The sequence below is a fragment of the Podarcis erhardii genome (assembly GCF_964252035.2).
Source record: "Podarcis erhardii genome assembly, chromosome: 8".
Classification (NCBI taxonomy): domain Eukaryota; kingdom Metazoa; phylum Chordata; class Lepidosauria; order Squamata; family Lacertidae; genus Podarcis; species Podarcis erhardii.
The window spans coordinates 42970718-42986463 of NC_138499.1; the positions used below are offsets into that span (position 1 = coordinate 42970718).

Genomic DNA, 15746 nt, shown 5'->3' on the forward strand with positions numbered 1-15746 from the left:
ATATGGCTAGTTTGCACATAATACTAATCCATGGTTAATAGCTTATCAGGGTCAAGCAGCATGGTAGTTCATACTATCTGATTGCTTTGACTTCACCCCTACCCTGGTGTGAGTGGGAGCAGCAAGCCATGAAGCCTTGTCTTGTAATTATGTCCAAACTGGAATGTAGTTTGTTCCACCTTAACAAGCCATGGATCCATGTTGGCTAGTGACCATAGTTTGTTAGGAAGAAGCTATTGGTACAAGCGGGGGAAAAACTAGGTATAAAAGGAGAATTCTTGGATGCCAAGATCCACTTTGGGGACAAGTAGTGAGAAAATCCCAGCAGATGTTTAAAATCACAAAATATGCAGCAAAGTACAGCATGGAAATATAGGCTGTTAGACCTTTAAAATATGCCCTTCCAAGTTCCTTCCAAAGTTTCCCTTTCAAAGGTTGGATTCATGTGATTTTCCATACAGCATTCAGAAAAAAAGTTTGTTTGTTTTTCTTTTGCAGCTTGGGCTGTTTTACTATGTAATCAGCTTAAGTCTACTGAATTCAGCGGGTCTACTCTGAATGTGACTTAGTTGGATATCATCCTCAAGTTATAATTTCTATAGCACTTTTGGTGTCCAACTGTCTTCTGTTTCTTTTTTGTTGTAGGGGAGGTATCAGCAATTTCCTTCTCCGTTATGATGCCCCACAAACTGCAGAAAGCCTTCCATAAATAGTTGATAGGATTTAACTGTGGATTGCTTTTAATAATGCTGCATTTTTACTGATTTCTGTTACTCATTTTTCATTTTTTTAAATCTCAGGATATTGTTTTTTTGGGGGGGTGCAAAACATGTACAGAAGTAGGCTTCTGCATGCATCTTTAAAGGGATTCTATGCTGGATGTGCAATTCCTCAGTCCAGCAGTATCTGTGCATGTGTAGAATCCTCAAATAAGCTGAAAATCACACCAAATCAGTTTTTTGGCAGTGGAAACTGAGGTCTGTCTCAACAACCCACCTTCTCTTTTCTCCACTGAACAGGTGACTGCCACAACTTGCAGTTTGGTTTGTTTGTTTGTTTGTTTGTTTGTTTGTTTGTTTGTTTGTTTGTTTGTTTTTGAGAGGGCTACACATACACAGCTCTGGTTTCTACATGTTCACATTGTACAATTTGGGCCCAAGTATACATTACCTGTTACCACTATTTGGTAATTCATATCAGAGTGTCGCCAGTCATCCTGCACCTCAGACAAGACAACTTTTACTATTTTTTGTTTCTTCATAGTGCTATGAGGCTTGAAGATGGTTTTTTAGATGAATGTGAAATGCAAAAACTAATAAAAAATTGAAATAAGCTTCTTTATTGGCCAAACTTGCAATGGTTTTCAGAATTTTAAAGTACAAGTGAAGTTGATTGTGATAGAAATAGAACATGCTACACAAGGCGGTTGGAATAAACAATTTACTCTCTCATTAAGGATGACCATGCTTAGGTGACTTATGGCTTAACGTTGCTCAGTCTCTTGTTATGTGTTCAGCCATCCTTAACTCAAATTAAAACATGGTTTATTCTACTCCCCCTTTGGAGAGATTGGGTAGAATGAAGCATTATTGAAATTTTCATCTATCAGGCATGAATTGGAAGGTAGTCCATGCTGACAGTGACTGTGGAACTGATTCTGATCTCATGGGTCAAAGGGATCTCGAATTTAAATTTACTAACTTTGTTACTGCCTGCTAGCTATTCTGTGTCTGATTTCTTTTAAAGCAGGTAATAACTATCTTTTACTATAAGAGGCAGTCTTGGCATGATGGCTAAATATAAATTGGCAAATAAACTAACACCAAGCCCTATTTCTAGATTCATGTGCACATGCACTTAAGCAGCAAGCTCCTTCATATTCAATGCTACTCCTTTTGTAAATGAAATGTTTCCCTTGCTTGAATAATGTACTATCCAGAGGCCCACCTGCGGCACAAATGTCACAAATAGTGATTGTTTGGTGTATAATGGTTTTTGCTACATACTGTCATGTTATATTAATAAAATTTTGAAAATGAGGGAGGGGGACAAAAACAAGTAGTGATCGTTCCAAGCATTATCTGAGCACAGTTTAGAACAGATACGTGATACTGTTCAATGTGAAGCAAGCATTACAACCCTAAAAGTTCTGTAACTTGGGTAAAATTCTGAGCCAGAAAGTAAGTTAAGCTTTTCTCCCACTCTTTCTTCCCACTCCCCCACACCCACACCTCCAAGTCTCCTCCCATTCCCTTTCCTTTGTTGTTGCTTTGGTGAGGCACCAAGAGCATGGGAAGCGAGCCCTTTCTTCCCTGCTCTCCTCACTGATGCCTGGCATGCAGCTATGCCCGTGTACTAGAGACAAGAAGTGCTGCAAAATGTCATTTCCCATGTCAGTAGTGCTGGAAAACCACATTCCTGTGTGTCTGGCACCAAGCCTTAAGTAACATGCAAAGTATTAGAGAAGGGAAAAAAGAGCTCCCACCTTTCCCCTGCCATCGCTGCTGTCACTAGAGCAACATAAAAGGCAAATGTGAGGGATGAAGCTGGTGTGTAAATGCAGAGCCGTCTTTCCCATAGGGCTTAGTGGTGTGTCGCGCCACAGTGCCAGCCTCTCAGGGATGCCCCAGCAAGTGGAGGAGCTGTGCGGCTTTGCCAGCAGCCTCCCCTTTCTCTGCACACCCGCCAGCTGCGCCCTGCCAGCCATAAGGCTGGCGGGCATGCAGCTTCCCTCCCAAGCCTCCTCGGTAGGAGAGCAATCCTCACAGAGGCTTGGGAGTGAAGTTGTGCCCCTCCCAAGCCTCTGTGGGAGGAGAGTGCAGCTTCACTCCCAAACCACCTCAGGAGGAGAGTGATCCCTGCAGAGGCTTAGGATGGAAGCTGAGCCCCACCAACCATATGGCTGGCAGGCGCACAGCTTCCTTCCCAAGCCTCTGTGGGGATTGCTCTCCCACAGCGGCATGGGGGAGAGTTGCCCCCCCCAATGGCTGGCAGTGCGCAGCTACAGCCACCCCAACACTATCCATGATAATTTGGGGGTGCTGGGCAGATATTTGCACCCTGGTGCCACACAACTGTGTAAATGGATCACATCCTGTCATGCTCCAGCATCATCATCAGGGTGCAGCCAAGTCCAAAACAACAGAACTGGGTTGGAAAGAACCAAGCTATTTTCTGAGTTTGAGAGAAACTTTGGGTGTTTTTTAAGAGCCCAATTCTGACCAAGAGGAGTTTGCCCACCGCTAGTCACAGGCAGCCTGAACAAGAACTGGAGGTCCTGTGGGCTTAGCTTTGGCATAACATCTGGCCTATGACTTCCACATTGTGTGGCCATCTGCTTCTGATTTGCTAGGTTAGAGATAAAACCCAAGCACAGGAGGTGAGCTGTATATGTTCTGTAATGTGCACATTAGAATAGCACTGAATTGTGGTGTTATAATAAAGAGTTGCATAATCTTATGAAGGAGGGTGCAAGTAAGTGCATCTAGGATTGCAGCCTTAGTTTGTTGTAATTGTAATCTTTGTGGTCCAATCCTATACACCAAGTGTGTAGTACCTTTGGCCCTCCAGAAGTTGTTGAACTACAATTCCCACCAGCAAGCATGGCCAATTTCAGCAAGATTTGGAGTGCCACAGGTTCCTTACATCTCCTGTACACACACATCTGAAGTCCCACTGAAGTAAGTGGTGCTTACCTCTGAGTAGACTTGAATAGGATTGCACCTTCAATATCTTAATTAAGATAATAAGGCTATACAGACAGAATTCCAAACTGAAACTGAGTTCATTTTCTACGAATGTTTCCATTAGAGCACCATGCTAATATAATTAGTTGGTCAAACATATGCAGGCTTTAGTAGTAGTAGTAGTAGTAGTAGTTGTAAGAATGCAGTGTGTGGACATTAGTGATAAATCTCCCTTTACTGAAGTACTTTTTTATTAACAGAGTATCTCAGCATCAGAAGTGTTGCCCTCTTTTTTAATGTACCTAAAATGGTTCAGTAATAATTCAAACCGGTTAATGGAAACAAGTCCTGTTTTGCTTTCCAGAACCATTGATTAATGCAATAAAGATTGCAGGGTAACCAAGTAGGTCAGCAACCCTGCAGTGAGACGTTGCATCAGGCACATAACATACGTCCATAGCATGTGCATATAGTTAAAATTTCACATCACAGTAGAATGAATTGCCTTACCATGGTTCCCTATTTAGAATTTTATCACTTTTCCAGGCTTCTGTAACTGATAGATGTTCAATTATATGTAAAGTGACTATTAAAGCATCAGTACTCATCTAGGGGTCTAGGTCTCCTCTCCCCTTTTCTCTTGAAATTGTGTTAAAGCCATTAGTGTTACAAAGAAACGTGCATTCATCAGGTATAGCGATGGAGGCCAGGGTGCATATTACAGCTTTTACTGCATATGAGACGTTGCAGTCCTGTTCTTAAGAACTGCCAGGCAGATTGGGAATCACGGTCACGGTTAATAGCAGCGAATTGCCAGCTCTTGATGGGTGGGTAGTCACTCTTTTCAGTGGCTGCCCCCTGGGGGAGAAGGTAGAAAAACAGAGGGAGGGAATTAGAGTGACTTTGCACACTTGAGCAGGTTCATGCCGCTGGATCAGTGGCAAGCATTGGCAGGGCTCCACTCTGGGGAGGCTCACAACAACATCACAGTCTCATTTTACCAATTGGTGTTGCTATAGCCAGTGGTGCTCAGAGGGAGAGCAGAGAAAGGAGGGGCTGTGGAGGGGGAGGAGGCAATGTAGGGCTAAATTAAACAAACAAAAAAAAAAGGGTTTTGTAAGTAAGTAGAGTTCAGCCTGTACCTGTTAGCACAGTGCTACTAATTGTGCCAGAAGTGTTGGAATCTAAGTTTCAGTGTGTGATTAAAGAATTGGTTCAGAATCTCTCTGCATAGCCTTAATTTTTTTCAAGGTTCTTTGGGTGCAGAATGGCTTTATAATAATGATTTTGACTAATACGATTTTTGACATGCAACTTTAATGTTTAACCTTAGTACAACTCCAGAGCATTTCATGTGTATTCAACTGTAAAGAGTGATGATTTAAAGGGATAATATGAGAAAAAGGTCATTCTAGAATAAACCTTTAACAAATTGCATAAAGGAAACTTATTATCCCACAAGTAGAGGGCTATGCGGCTTTTCTTATTATTTTTTTCTGCTTGATTCAAAAAGTTGTTGAGACATGATAGGGAAAGGAAACAAAAAAAAAGTGAATAGAAAACTACAAGCAGTGAACATTCCTATGATGGTTATGATTTTGTTGCTACTAAAAATATTCTCCAATAATGTGGTTATTCATCTTCTCTCTCTTTTGGGTGAAGAATTCGCTCCAACAAGAAAATGCTTTTGTTGGTTGGTGGACTGCCCCCTGGACCTGACCGGCTACCCAGCAATTTGGTTCAGTATTATGATGATGAAAAGAAGACATGGAAAATACTGACAAGTAAGCAGTTTACTTTACGTTGAATTACCTTGATGAATTTTAAAACATGGTTAATCAAATTAGACACTTTATTGATTTGCTTCCCTACAGAGATTTGTTTATATATTACACAGGTTTCACAATGGAAGAGTAAATTGAGATTGTAGGAGATAGTACCTGTACAACAGAACAAGCCTAAATTAAATCTGTCTTAAAATCATTTTAGTACGCTTATAGTGAAAACTGGCAAGGCTTTCTTAAATAAACCTGCCTCCTCCTCTAGGTACCTTTGCCTTTTATTACAGTGTATATTATATGCTGTGGACACAATCCAGCCAGTTAAGACCAAGTGCCACTAATTTAAGTAGGAAAGTTCAAAACATGCCTAGATCACTCACATGGAAACTGATGCAACTTGGAAATTCCTAGCTTTCTAATTGGATTGTGTCCTATTTATATTATACTTTAGAGCTCATGGCATATTGCATTGTACTGCATACCCTTTTACACCACTCATGTCATAGAGAATTTCCCCTTCCCTCCCGTTGCGGTCTTCCACAGCTCTTACTGACACAGCCAGGTATCAGTGGTACGGGTCAGCTTCGGTAAACTGTACTGGCAGGTTTTCTATCCAGATCTGTCACCTTTTTTCTCAACGGCAACTATGTTTTACAGCAAGCATTTTGTCTTAAGCTTTGGAACTTATTGTTATAGTGGTTACAATTTCCAATCTAACGTGGTCATGGAATCAAATAATAGTGTTTTTTCCTGGTGCAGTAGGCTGTGTATTTACTGGTCCCCTTGTGGGCAGACTAGCTGTACTGGTCAATAAAACTACATTTTTAACTGTCAGAATTGCCTAAAGCTGTTCAGATAAAATTATAAACGAGCAATTCTGATCCATAAATCAAAGCCATACTTTAAAGGCCGGACAACTTGTGAAACTTAGATTTTATAACAGAAATGCTGTTTCCCAGTCAGCCAGATCCTATGAGGCCACTTTACCTGCAGTGGAGCAAACACAAGTTTGGCATGTACGGGGGGGGGGGGGGAGAGAGATATACTACGCAGGGAACAGCACTGGTACAATAGCTCCAGCTACTGCCAGTGCTCAAAGGTCCTAATTGTGCCCATGACACCTTAGTGACCCATCTCATGTTCCTTAGTATCTTAGAAAATTATATCACTTTTCTCAGGACTCAAATGTAGTTTCAAACTGCAACACTGGACACAGCTGTATATGTGTGTATACATATATTACTACTGGCTTCCATTTTTTTGTCTCCCCTTGGGATGACCAGATTCAAAGATTTCTCATAGTACTGAAGAGGGCATTTTTGGCAGATGCAGGTTCTCATAGAGTGAAAATGTGCATTTAGCAAAATATATTGTTCTACACCACTATTATCCTCATTTGTATGTGTTTATACTTTCCTTCCTTCCTTCCCTCCGTAGTTGTTTAAAAAAAGAGATTTAAACAACAACCAAATAAGGTGTCATAGCTTTCAGGTTTGCAGGAATTGCTGTGTTTCACTTACACAAGATGTACCACCAATTGAATTTCATCTGTAAAAAGAAAGTATATCAGAGTATACATAGTATGTTTACATTGGAAGATCTTTCTTTTAAAAAAAGAAAAATTAATTATACACAGTAAAATATTAGTCTGAAAAAAGACTCAGTTTGCTTCTGAGATTGCGCTTCTGAGATTGATTGTACAGTAGAGTTGTTCTCAGGCAGGAGCAAATGAAAGAGAACTCACTGTGGAATATGTACATCAGGAATCTCACTTGCAATGCAGCACCAGATGAAATATTTATCAAATGCATACTTACTGCTTTTAAAGACTTGACTGTCACTTTTAATTCACTGGTCTCATACAATGTAGGAAAAGTATTTGGTGCTTCCAGACTGGAGTCTCCCAAAACCACTCAACTGTTGTTTCCCCTCTATATATGCTATATGAAGAATTATAACTGACTAGGCAGGTGTGTTGGTGGCTAGCACTGGGTATGCACAATCAAAGGAAAATAAAGCACCAAACCAGAATATTGATCTAATATCTTTAGCAAAACTTACTGCTTTGGTCACCTCTGACACTAGTAGCCTCTGGTGTTGGTTGCAGGACTCTTCACCAAGGTGGCTCTGAATGGCAAATAAGAAAGACTAAACATAGCCTGGAAGTTGCTGTTAAGAGCATTTTGGAAGTGGGAAGATAAGGTTGCCACAGAATCAATCAATGTTCTGTAAGCTTTCTGCAGCTTGTATATTGGAGGGAAGATGAGACGGCTTCACTTAGACACGGCCAGAGAAAATTTTGATAATCAGTTTTTAAAACCCTTTCTCCCCACCCCCAGATATGCGCTAAAGGACTTCTTAAATCACACTGTAATAACCCAGCTCAGTAACATTAGGTAGAAGAAAAATATAAAAAGCAGCTGAAGAAAAACATATAATAAAATATTTAAACTAATTCCCTTTTAATTAATGTACTTACTCTAAAAGACGATGTTTTCTCATGACACCAAAGGGAAGAACACACTCAGGTGATGTGATTTTCACCACACGAATAGGTTGCTAACATGCTTTCTGAGGCCATTGTTTTAGAACCCATTATAAAGTTACTTTTGTAACTGTATCCTAGGAAACGGTGCTAATGGATACAGAACATGCCACTACAGAGGCTACAGTTTGTGGAGCACCTCTGAAATCATTCTGTCTGTAGGGATGTTTTGAGGTCTCCAGGATCCAGGCCTCCTGGAAGTTATCTATAGTGTCTCTATCAGATCATTATCGGTGTCATTGTGGCAAGCAAGTGAACACATGAATTCTGGGGCATCAAGAAGCAGCTCGCTGGGTGGAGCAGAGCCACTACACTATGTAGCTTCCTGGCAGACGGGTCACGGTTGCTTACTGGGACAGAGAGGGCAAAGGGGCACAGTGGTCTGCATCGTGCAAATGCACCATTGAAGCCAGATACCATGCCGACCTCACCACCACTGACTCACCCCTTCCCTCCTGGTAAGCAACAGTAGCCCACTTGCCAGGAAGCAACTGTAGCGCCTTTGGCCCACCCAGCAAATTGCTTCCAGAGGGATCCCTTTGCGGCACTGGTGGGCACTGTAGTCTCCTAAACACCCCCAGTGGTGCCCACCATGCCTGCCCCACCACTCCTGATTTTTATTTATATTTCCACAGAATGTATCCAGCCTCAAGTGAGCCCAAAGGCATTCTTCCTAGGAAGGGAAAGAAAGAGGCTGGGGCTACTGGAAGCCCTTTTGTCCTTGGGGCATGTGGGTGTTTGGCCTGTGTGAACATTCCCAGCTTTTCTTCAGTGCTATGGGTATTGGTGCCTGTGAGAGTTTCCTAGATTTCCATATCTTCTTTATGCTGCTTCATCTTGGCATCTGTAGAACTGGACAGTAGTGAGAGAGAAGCCATAAGCATAATTGGATGAATGCTTTGATGTTCTCATAGGTCTAAGGAAAATGTTATATTGGAACTATGGATCTTGGAGACACGATCAAGTAAAGAATCAGATGTGAGATTTTGGATGAGTGGGGAGGTGCATCCTTCCTATATCTTTTTTCCCATTTCTAAGAGGAAAAGCAATATCTGGCTGCATCAGTTGATTTATTTCGTAGAATAGTTAAACAAATCATAAATGCTGGTCTCCATAAGAAATGGCCTAGCCAGAACTATGAAGACAGCTGCAGGCTTAGTGTGTATGTTGTGCATGGTAGCTCTGCAAGGAAAAGTTATTGCTTTACCTGGTTTGATTTTTTAATATATGCTAACCAAGGTTATTGTTATCGTCTATACTTACTGTTGGATACACAACATCCCTCAAGTATTTCTATTAACAGAAATAATTGCACTTTTCTTAGAACAGCAGTACTCAGTGTGGTCGTCCACAGACTGGTGCTGGTCCATGAGCCATAGGATGCAGTCCCCTGCAGCTCCACCACAGCCCAGGTTGGGTGGGATACTTCAGGAACTAAATATGGTACCTTGACTTAGAACATTGAGGGAGGGAATGCAGTTCCACCATATCAGCTAGCTTGAGAAGCACTGTCTTAGAAGTACAGAGCACATATAGAAACATATGAAGCCAGATGATTAGTCAATTTAGCTCTGTACTGTCTTCTGCGACACACAGTGGTTCTCCAGGGTTTCAGACAGCAATCTTACGCCTACCTGTAGAGGCCAGTGACTGAACTTAGGACCTTCTGCAATCAAATCTACTGAGATATGGCCCCTCCCAATCTTAGTCATGGAACCAGAGGAAGAAGCATGGTGCTGCTTCCAGTTTTAAATGACATATTGGAAGGGGAGAAAGATTCAAAGGAATTGAGATTTTTGTGTGCAATACAACATCACATGCACATGCATGGTACTTTTAAATGATTGTATTTTTCATAGGATATCTGGAAACAAAGGAAAAGGAGACTGAAGGGTGCAAGCAAATATATCTTATTTTGAACAAGTGTTTTTATCTCATTTGTGTTCTGCAAGTTAAGTGAAAATGCTAAATGCAGAAAAAAGCTTCTTTGCTGACTCACCCATTGTTCTCAAACACAGGGCCTGCACAAAACATGCATTTAAAATAAACGAGTATTATCTGCGACATATAACAAAATTGGGTGGTTCAGAGTAGCAGCAAAAGCTTTGCATTGTTGACTGTGACTTTATCACTATAAATACTCTCATTATACTTTAAATTGAGTTTGGAATCTGCTTAACACTGGAGTTTTTACACATCAGTCAAATGAAAAGCAGAGACTGCTGTTTATATTGTAGTCAGATTATGTAATATTTACGACAATGTTTTTGTTCAGTCCTTTTTTAAAAATATTAGGCTGAATTTTAATGAACAGTGTTGCTTCACTTGTTAGAAATAAACCTGCAAGAGATAAAGAATATATAGATTTCTTATATTTCTGGTTGTGGAGTTCTTCCAAAAATTTCCTTAACACTAAGGCAATGATGTATTACTTTTACTTGCATTATATGTTTTTAATCAGAGCGAGACTTCACCCTAGACAAAGCGATGCTTTCTGCATGGTCTCACTTGTTTTTGCTAAAATCTTTTGACATGATTAATTTTACTTTAATGCTTTTGTCTTGTTGTACTGGTTAAGAAGATGAGGATGAACCAGGGCTAAAACACATGCTGTTCTATCCTGATATCACTGAGGTGTTTTTTTTAATAAAAAAAAATCTTAGTGGGCTTAAAAAAATGAATCCAATTGGAATTAGATTTCTTGCTAGTATGCAATTTCTTGCATACTGTTGAAAAGAAGATGTCATTACTGGTTGTTAGTTTTATTACTGGTGTTTCTTTAATAACATCACCTGTATAATATAATTAGTGGCTACAAAGGAGATTGAATTTTACACCAAGACTCTAGCCACATTTGCCAAGGAATGAACTAAGCCAACATTCTCATTCATCAAGCTCCCAGTCACCCAGGTTTTCCCTCATACTGCCATCATCCCACAGGCCAAAGGATATTGCCACATCCTTGCTGGTGCAATGTCATGCTTCCCTAATGCAAGATTGGGGAGCAATCTAATTCTGTGCAGTGGGGGGAAATGGACTCTTGCTAGTTTTATCCCAAGCAGCGTAGATTCTTTTGAAGTGCATGTTGAGATTGCATGGAGACACCTGAATAGGGTTTAGAAGGTGTTGTTTATCAAGTCAGTTAATCTTTTGTTAATTTATTGGGAGGAAGATGGCCACCGAATGCTTGAAGCAGGGTTTTGAGCTCTAAGGCCAACTCTAAGGCAAGTTTCTGCTCTATAACCAACCCTTAGCACTTGTTTTCATCCTCTCTTCCATTTTACTTCTTAACTCCTTTTAGTGCTTCATTTTGTTGTTTTAATTTATTGTTTTATCTCATTGTTTTATTGTTCTAACTCCCCTAAACTGTGAGGCTGCATGAAGCTGGGCTGGACTGAACACTTTGCTAGGTGGTGCCAAACGCAAGGTCGAGCCAAAGCTTACAAGATAGTAGTATTAAATTAAGGAAGAGAAACATCTTGATTAATGATTTACAGGCAATTCCCCATTTACACGGGTTTGAGACACGTGCATCGCCATCAATCTGGAAGTGGCACTTAAAGGGGCAAAAATGCCCTCCCCCCAAAAAAGAGCGAAAGTGGCGTGAAAACAGCATCTAACAATCCCACAAGCTTTTGCAATTGCAATCCCAGGACTGCTGCTGATTTTTAAAAAGGGTTTTTCAAGAGTTTCCAGAGGTTTATAGGGTTCAGTGGTGGTCCCAATATACATGATTTCACATAAATGTGTGATGCCTCGGAATGTAACCCCCTGCATGCATGAGGAGTAGCCTGTACATTTCTTGCCCATCCCCCAGAGGGATAGTTTGCATTATAGCATAAATGGAAACAGCATGTAAATTTATACATTTAAAATTACACATTATAAAATAGGCAAGGATCACATGAATTATATAAACCCAACACCCCTCCCTCATTTCCTTTCAGTCATCTAGATGAGACAAGGGTTTAAAATATGCATTTATTTTTTAAAAAATAAATGCATAAATGCATTATACAGTGGTACCTTGGGTTACATACACTTCAGGTTACATACACTTCAGGTTACAGACTCCGCTAACCCAGAAATAGTACCTTGGGTTAAGAACTTTGCTTCAGGATGAGACAGAAATCGCGTGGCAGCGGCACGGCAGCAGCGGGAGGCCCCATTAGCTAAAGTGGTGCTTCAGGTTAAGAACAGTTTCAGGTTAAGAACGGACCTCCGGAACGAATTAAGTACGTAACCAGAGGTACCACTGTACAGTGGTACCTCAGGTTACATACACTTCGGGTTACATACGCTTCAGGTCACAGACTCCGCTAACCCAGAAATATTACCTCGGATTAAGAACTTTGCTTCAGGATAAGAACAGAAATCGTGCTCCAGTGGCACAGCAGCAGCAGGAGGCCCCATTAGCTAAAGTAGTGCTTCAGGTTAAGAACGGTTTCAGGTTAAGAACGGACCTCCGGAACAAATTAAGTACTTAACCCGAGGTACCACTGTAATGCTACCTCTTTAAAGAGAGTATTTAAATTGGGGTTGCTGGTTTGCTGCTCCTTGCCGCTTTTCTGTCATGCGGGTGCATTTTTCAGCTCCTGAATACTTTGCCATTTCTGTTCCTGAACATGAGACAGAGCCAATGAATCCTTTAGGCATTTGCTCAAAATTAGTGTTAAAAAGGCACAGCAAATTGCTTTGATTAGTCATAGAATAATAGGGACAAAGGAGGAAATTGGGGTGAATAATCTCTTGATATGTCCCCATTATACTGTTTGAAGATTGACAGTTTTCATTTATCATAGTTGTGCACAAACTATACACATTTTGACACCCAAATTTAATTTGATGAACAATTCTCAGTGGCCCCAATAAATTCTCTGCATCTCACTTTATTCACTCAGCAGTTGCAAGCACCAGGGCTTCTGATTCAGTGCTGTGTTAAGGTTGGTCTCAGCCCTGCATTGTAAAGCTTGAGCAAGCACTGGCACATTACTAAAGCAGCAGCCTCAACACTGTGTGCTAGACAGCTTTAATGAAGGCTTTGGATATCTGAAGAACTAATGACTCCCCTAGAACATGCAATTGTTGTACTTAGAAATGCAGTATTTACATCAGTCTGTCTTTGTGTAACTGTTGTTTTTAAAAGCTTATCCACCATGTCTGCCTCAGAAAGTATCAAAAACAGCTCACATCATGCGCAGACAATGGCAAAACAAATAGGAACTTAGACAGCTGCTTGTTACCAGGGCCATTGGTTTCATTTAATATTTGTATGACACTTTTCCAGCAACAAAGTTTAGCTCAAAGCAGTTCATAACAATAACAAACCATTAACAAATGAAAGCAACAAAATAATATCAAAAAAGACACAAAAGCATATCATGGCCAGCAATAATAAAAATAAACCTGTTAGCACATTTCCAAATAGTATGGTTTCAAATTGGATGGGAGACCGCGTGTTGAGATTCTTGCATTGCAGGGGGTTGGACTAGATGACCCTCAGGGTCCCTTCAACCTCTGCAGTTCTATGATTCTATGGCTCATTGTGCAGAAACACACAATTCAGTAAAAATATGATGAGGTCTAATACAAGCCCTTTCTAATTGAAAAATAACAAAAATGCCTATTAAGCACCAGCCCAGAGCCAGTTGACATAATCCCCCCATAAAGAGGCAGCTTCTTTTGAAGTTTCAGGCACTGACCTAAATGGGCATAATGTCCATCTAGCTTAGTATTGTCTACACTGGCTGACAGCAGCTCTCCAGGGTTTCAGACAGTGGATATTTCCAGCCTTACCTAGACATGTCAGGCATCAAACCTATGAGCTTTTGGGTGGGAAATATGTGCCCTACTGCTGAGCTATGGCCTCTCCCTGGAATAAAATATTGATAAAATAAATAAAAGTACAAAAAAGAGACAGAAGCATAGAGCCTGATTAGCCCCCATTCTTTCTCACCATCCTTTATTGAGAAGTCTGCCCTGCGTTCCTTTTAACCTGGTCCAACAAACCAGAAAGCCAAAAGACAAATATAGCTAAAATTAGATGAAGGGATCAAATTACAATAAAAGTGCAAATGTAAGATTGATTAGAAAATCAAGCCAATTTTCAAAAACTCATGGGCTTACATTTCACATAAAAATGGCAGGGGATGTTTCTGAAAGAAAAGAGGGCAGCAAGAGCATGTGTGTTATGGTGGAGTTTAGTTATACAATGCCTGTGGCAAGCATGATGTATGGCTGCATTCCTATTAATGATGCATGGCTGCATATCTAAGAATGAGAGAGAAAAGTTCTAAGGAAGAATGGAAATCCAGCAGATTGTCACTACATCAGTGGCATTTGTGATTGAAATTTTATGTTTCCCATTTGAAATATCTTTCAATAACAATCAGAGCTTTCCCTAAATGTGTTTTGTTAGTTGATAATATTATTGGATGCTGTTTTTATACCTCTGTTATTTAGCTGAACATGTTTTAATATCTTGGATTGTGGTTTCCTCATGTTCTGATTTTCTTGCACGAACAAAACTTCCCAAGATATATGCGCTGTGCTAATTTTCTGTGACCATTTCCTCTCATTGCTTTTTTCAGGAAAGGAAGAGGCAAACTGTCTTTCCTTGTTTGGAAAACTCTGTTCATTTGCAGTACACACAACAAAGCAATTACTAGAGTAATGGAATGGCCTATGCTGCTAGGTCAAATTGAAGGCTTGTTATTGTTGTTGTTTAGTCATTTAGTCGTGTCTGACTCTTTGTGACCCCATGGACACCAGGCACTCCTGTCTTCCACTGCCTCCCGCAGTTTGGTCAAACTCATGCTGGTAGCTTCAAGAACACTGTCCAACCATCTCGTCCTCTGTCATCCCCTTCTCCTTGTGCCCTCCATCTTTCCCAACATCAGGGTCTTTTCCAGGGAGTCTTCTCTTCTCATGAGATGGCCAAAGTATTGGAGCCTCAGCTTCAGGATCTGTCCTTCCAGTGAGCACTCAGGGTTGATTTCCTTAAGAATGGATAGGTATGATCTTCTTGCAGTCCATGGGACTCTCAAGAGTCTCCTCCAGCACCATAACTCAAAAGCATTCAATTCTTCGGCAATCAGCCTTCTTTATGGTCCAGCTCTCACTTCCATACATCACTACTGGGAAAACCATAGCTTTAACTATACGGGCCTTTGCTGGCAAAGTGATGTCTCTGCTTTTTAGGATGCTGAAGGCTAGTGTGCTTATTTATGAGCAAATTCATTGGCAGGGACTGAATGGGGAAGTAGAACCAGGTGTCCTTCTTGGAGAGCATTGCAAGATGGTAGCAGAGACTTGGTAGTCACATGGTTGCTAGATAGGTAAGACATGATGTCAGCAGCGCTCTTCTACCCTCAGTTATTCCCTGGATATATCCAAGAGCAGACGAAGATACTCCAAACACAAACTAATGCAGTTTTTGTTATGGGCTGTTTCACTTGTTCAATATCTTCTGTGTACCCTGTTACAGTGCACCTATTTAGCACTTAGGTCATAATGGTCAGCCTTTGGTCATCTTGTAGCTTCATTTCTTTCTGATTTTCCCAGCTTTCTGTGTTCCTTAACAGAATCTCTGCATGCTTTCTAGCACATGCAAATAAAAGTCACCTTTACACCTCAAAAACTCTAAAGTTCAAGATATTCTTTAAAAATTGCTCTTCGTGAAATCAGAAAACTGCCCATTTTCTGTGGATAGATTTGACATTTTAGTATTCCAGG

General features: G+C 40.7%; 1 protein-coding gene across 3 annotated transcripts in view; it reads left to right on the forward strand.

The window, feature by feature from the left end:
* KLHL14 (kelch like family member 14) overlaps window positions 1-15746 on the forward strand; it is a 62048-nt gene that overhangs the window by 17740 nt on the left and 28562 nt on the right. For all 3 annotated transcript variants that reach the window (XM_081873692.1, XM_081873691.1, XM_081873693.1), the window contains one exon: window positions 5349-5470. In XM_081873692.1, coding sequence (XP_081729818.1) covers window positions 5349-5470 — 122 coding nt within the window. The remainder of the gene's footprint in view (window positions 1-5348; window positions 5471-15746) is intronic.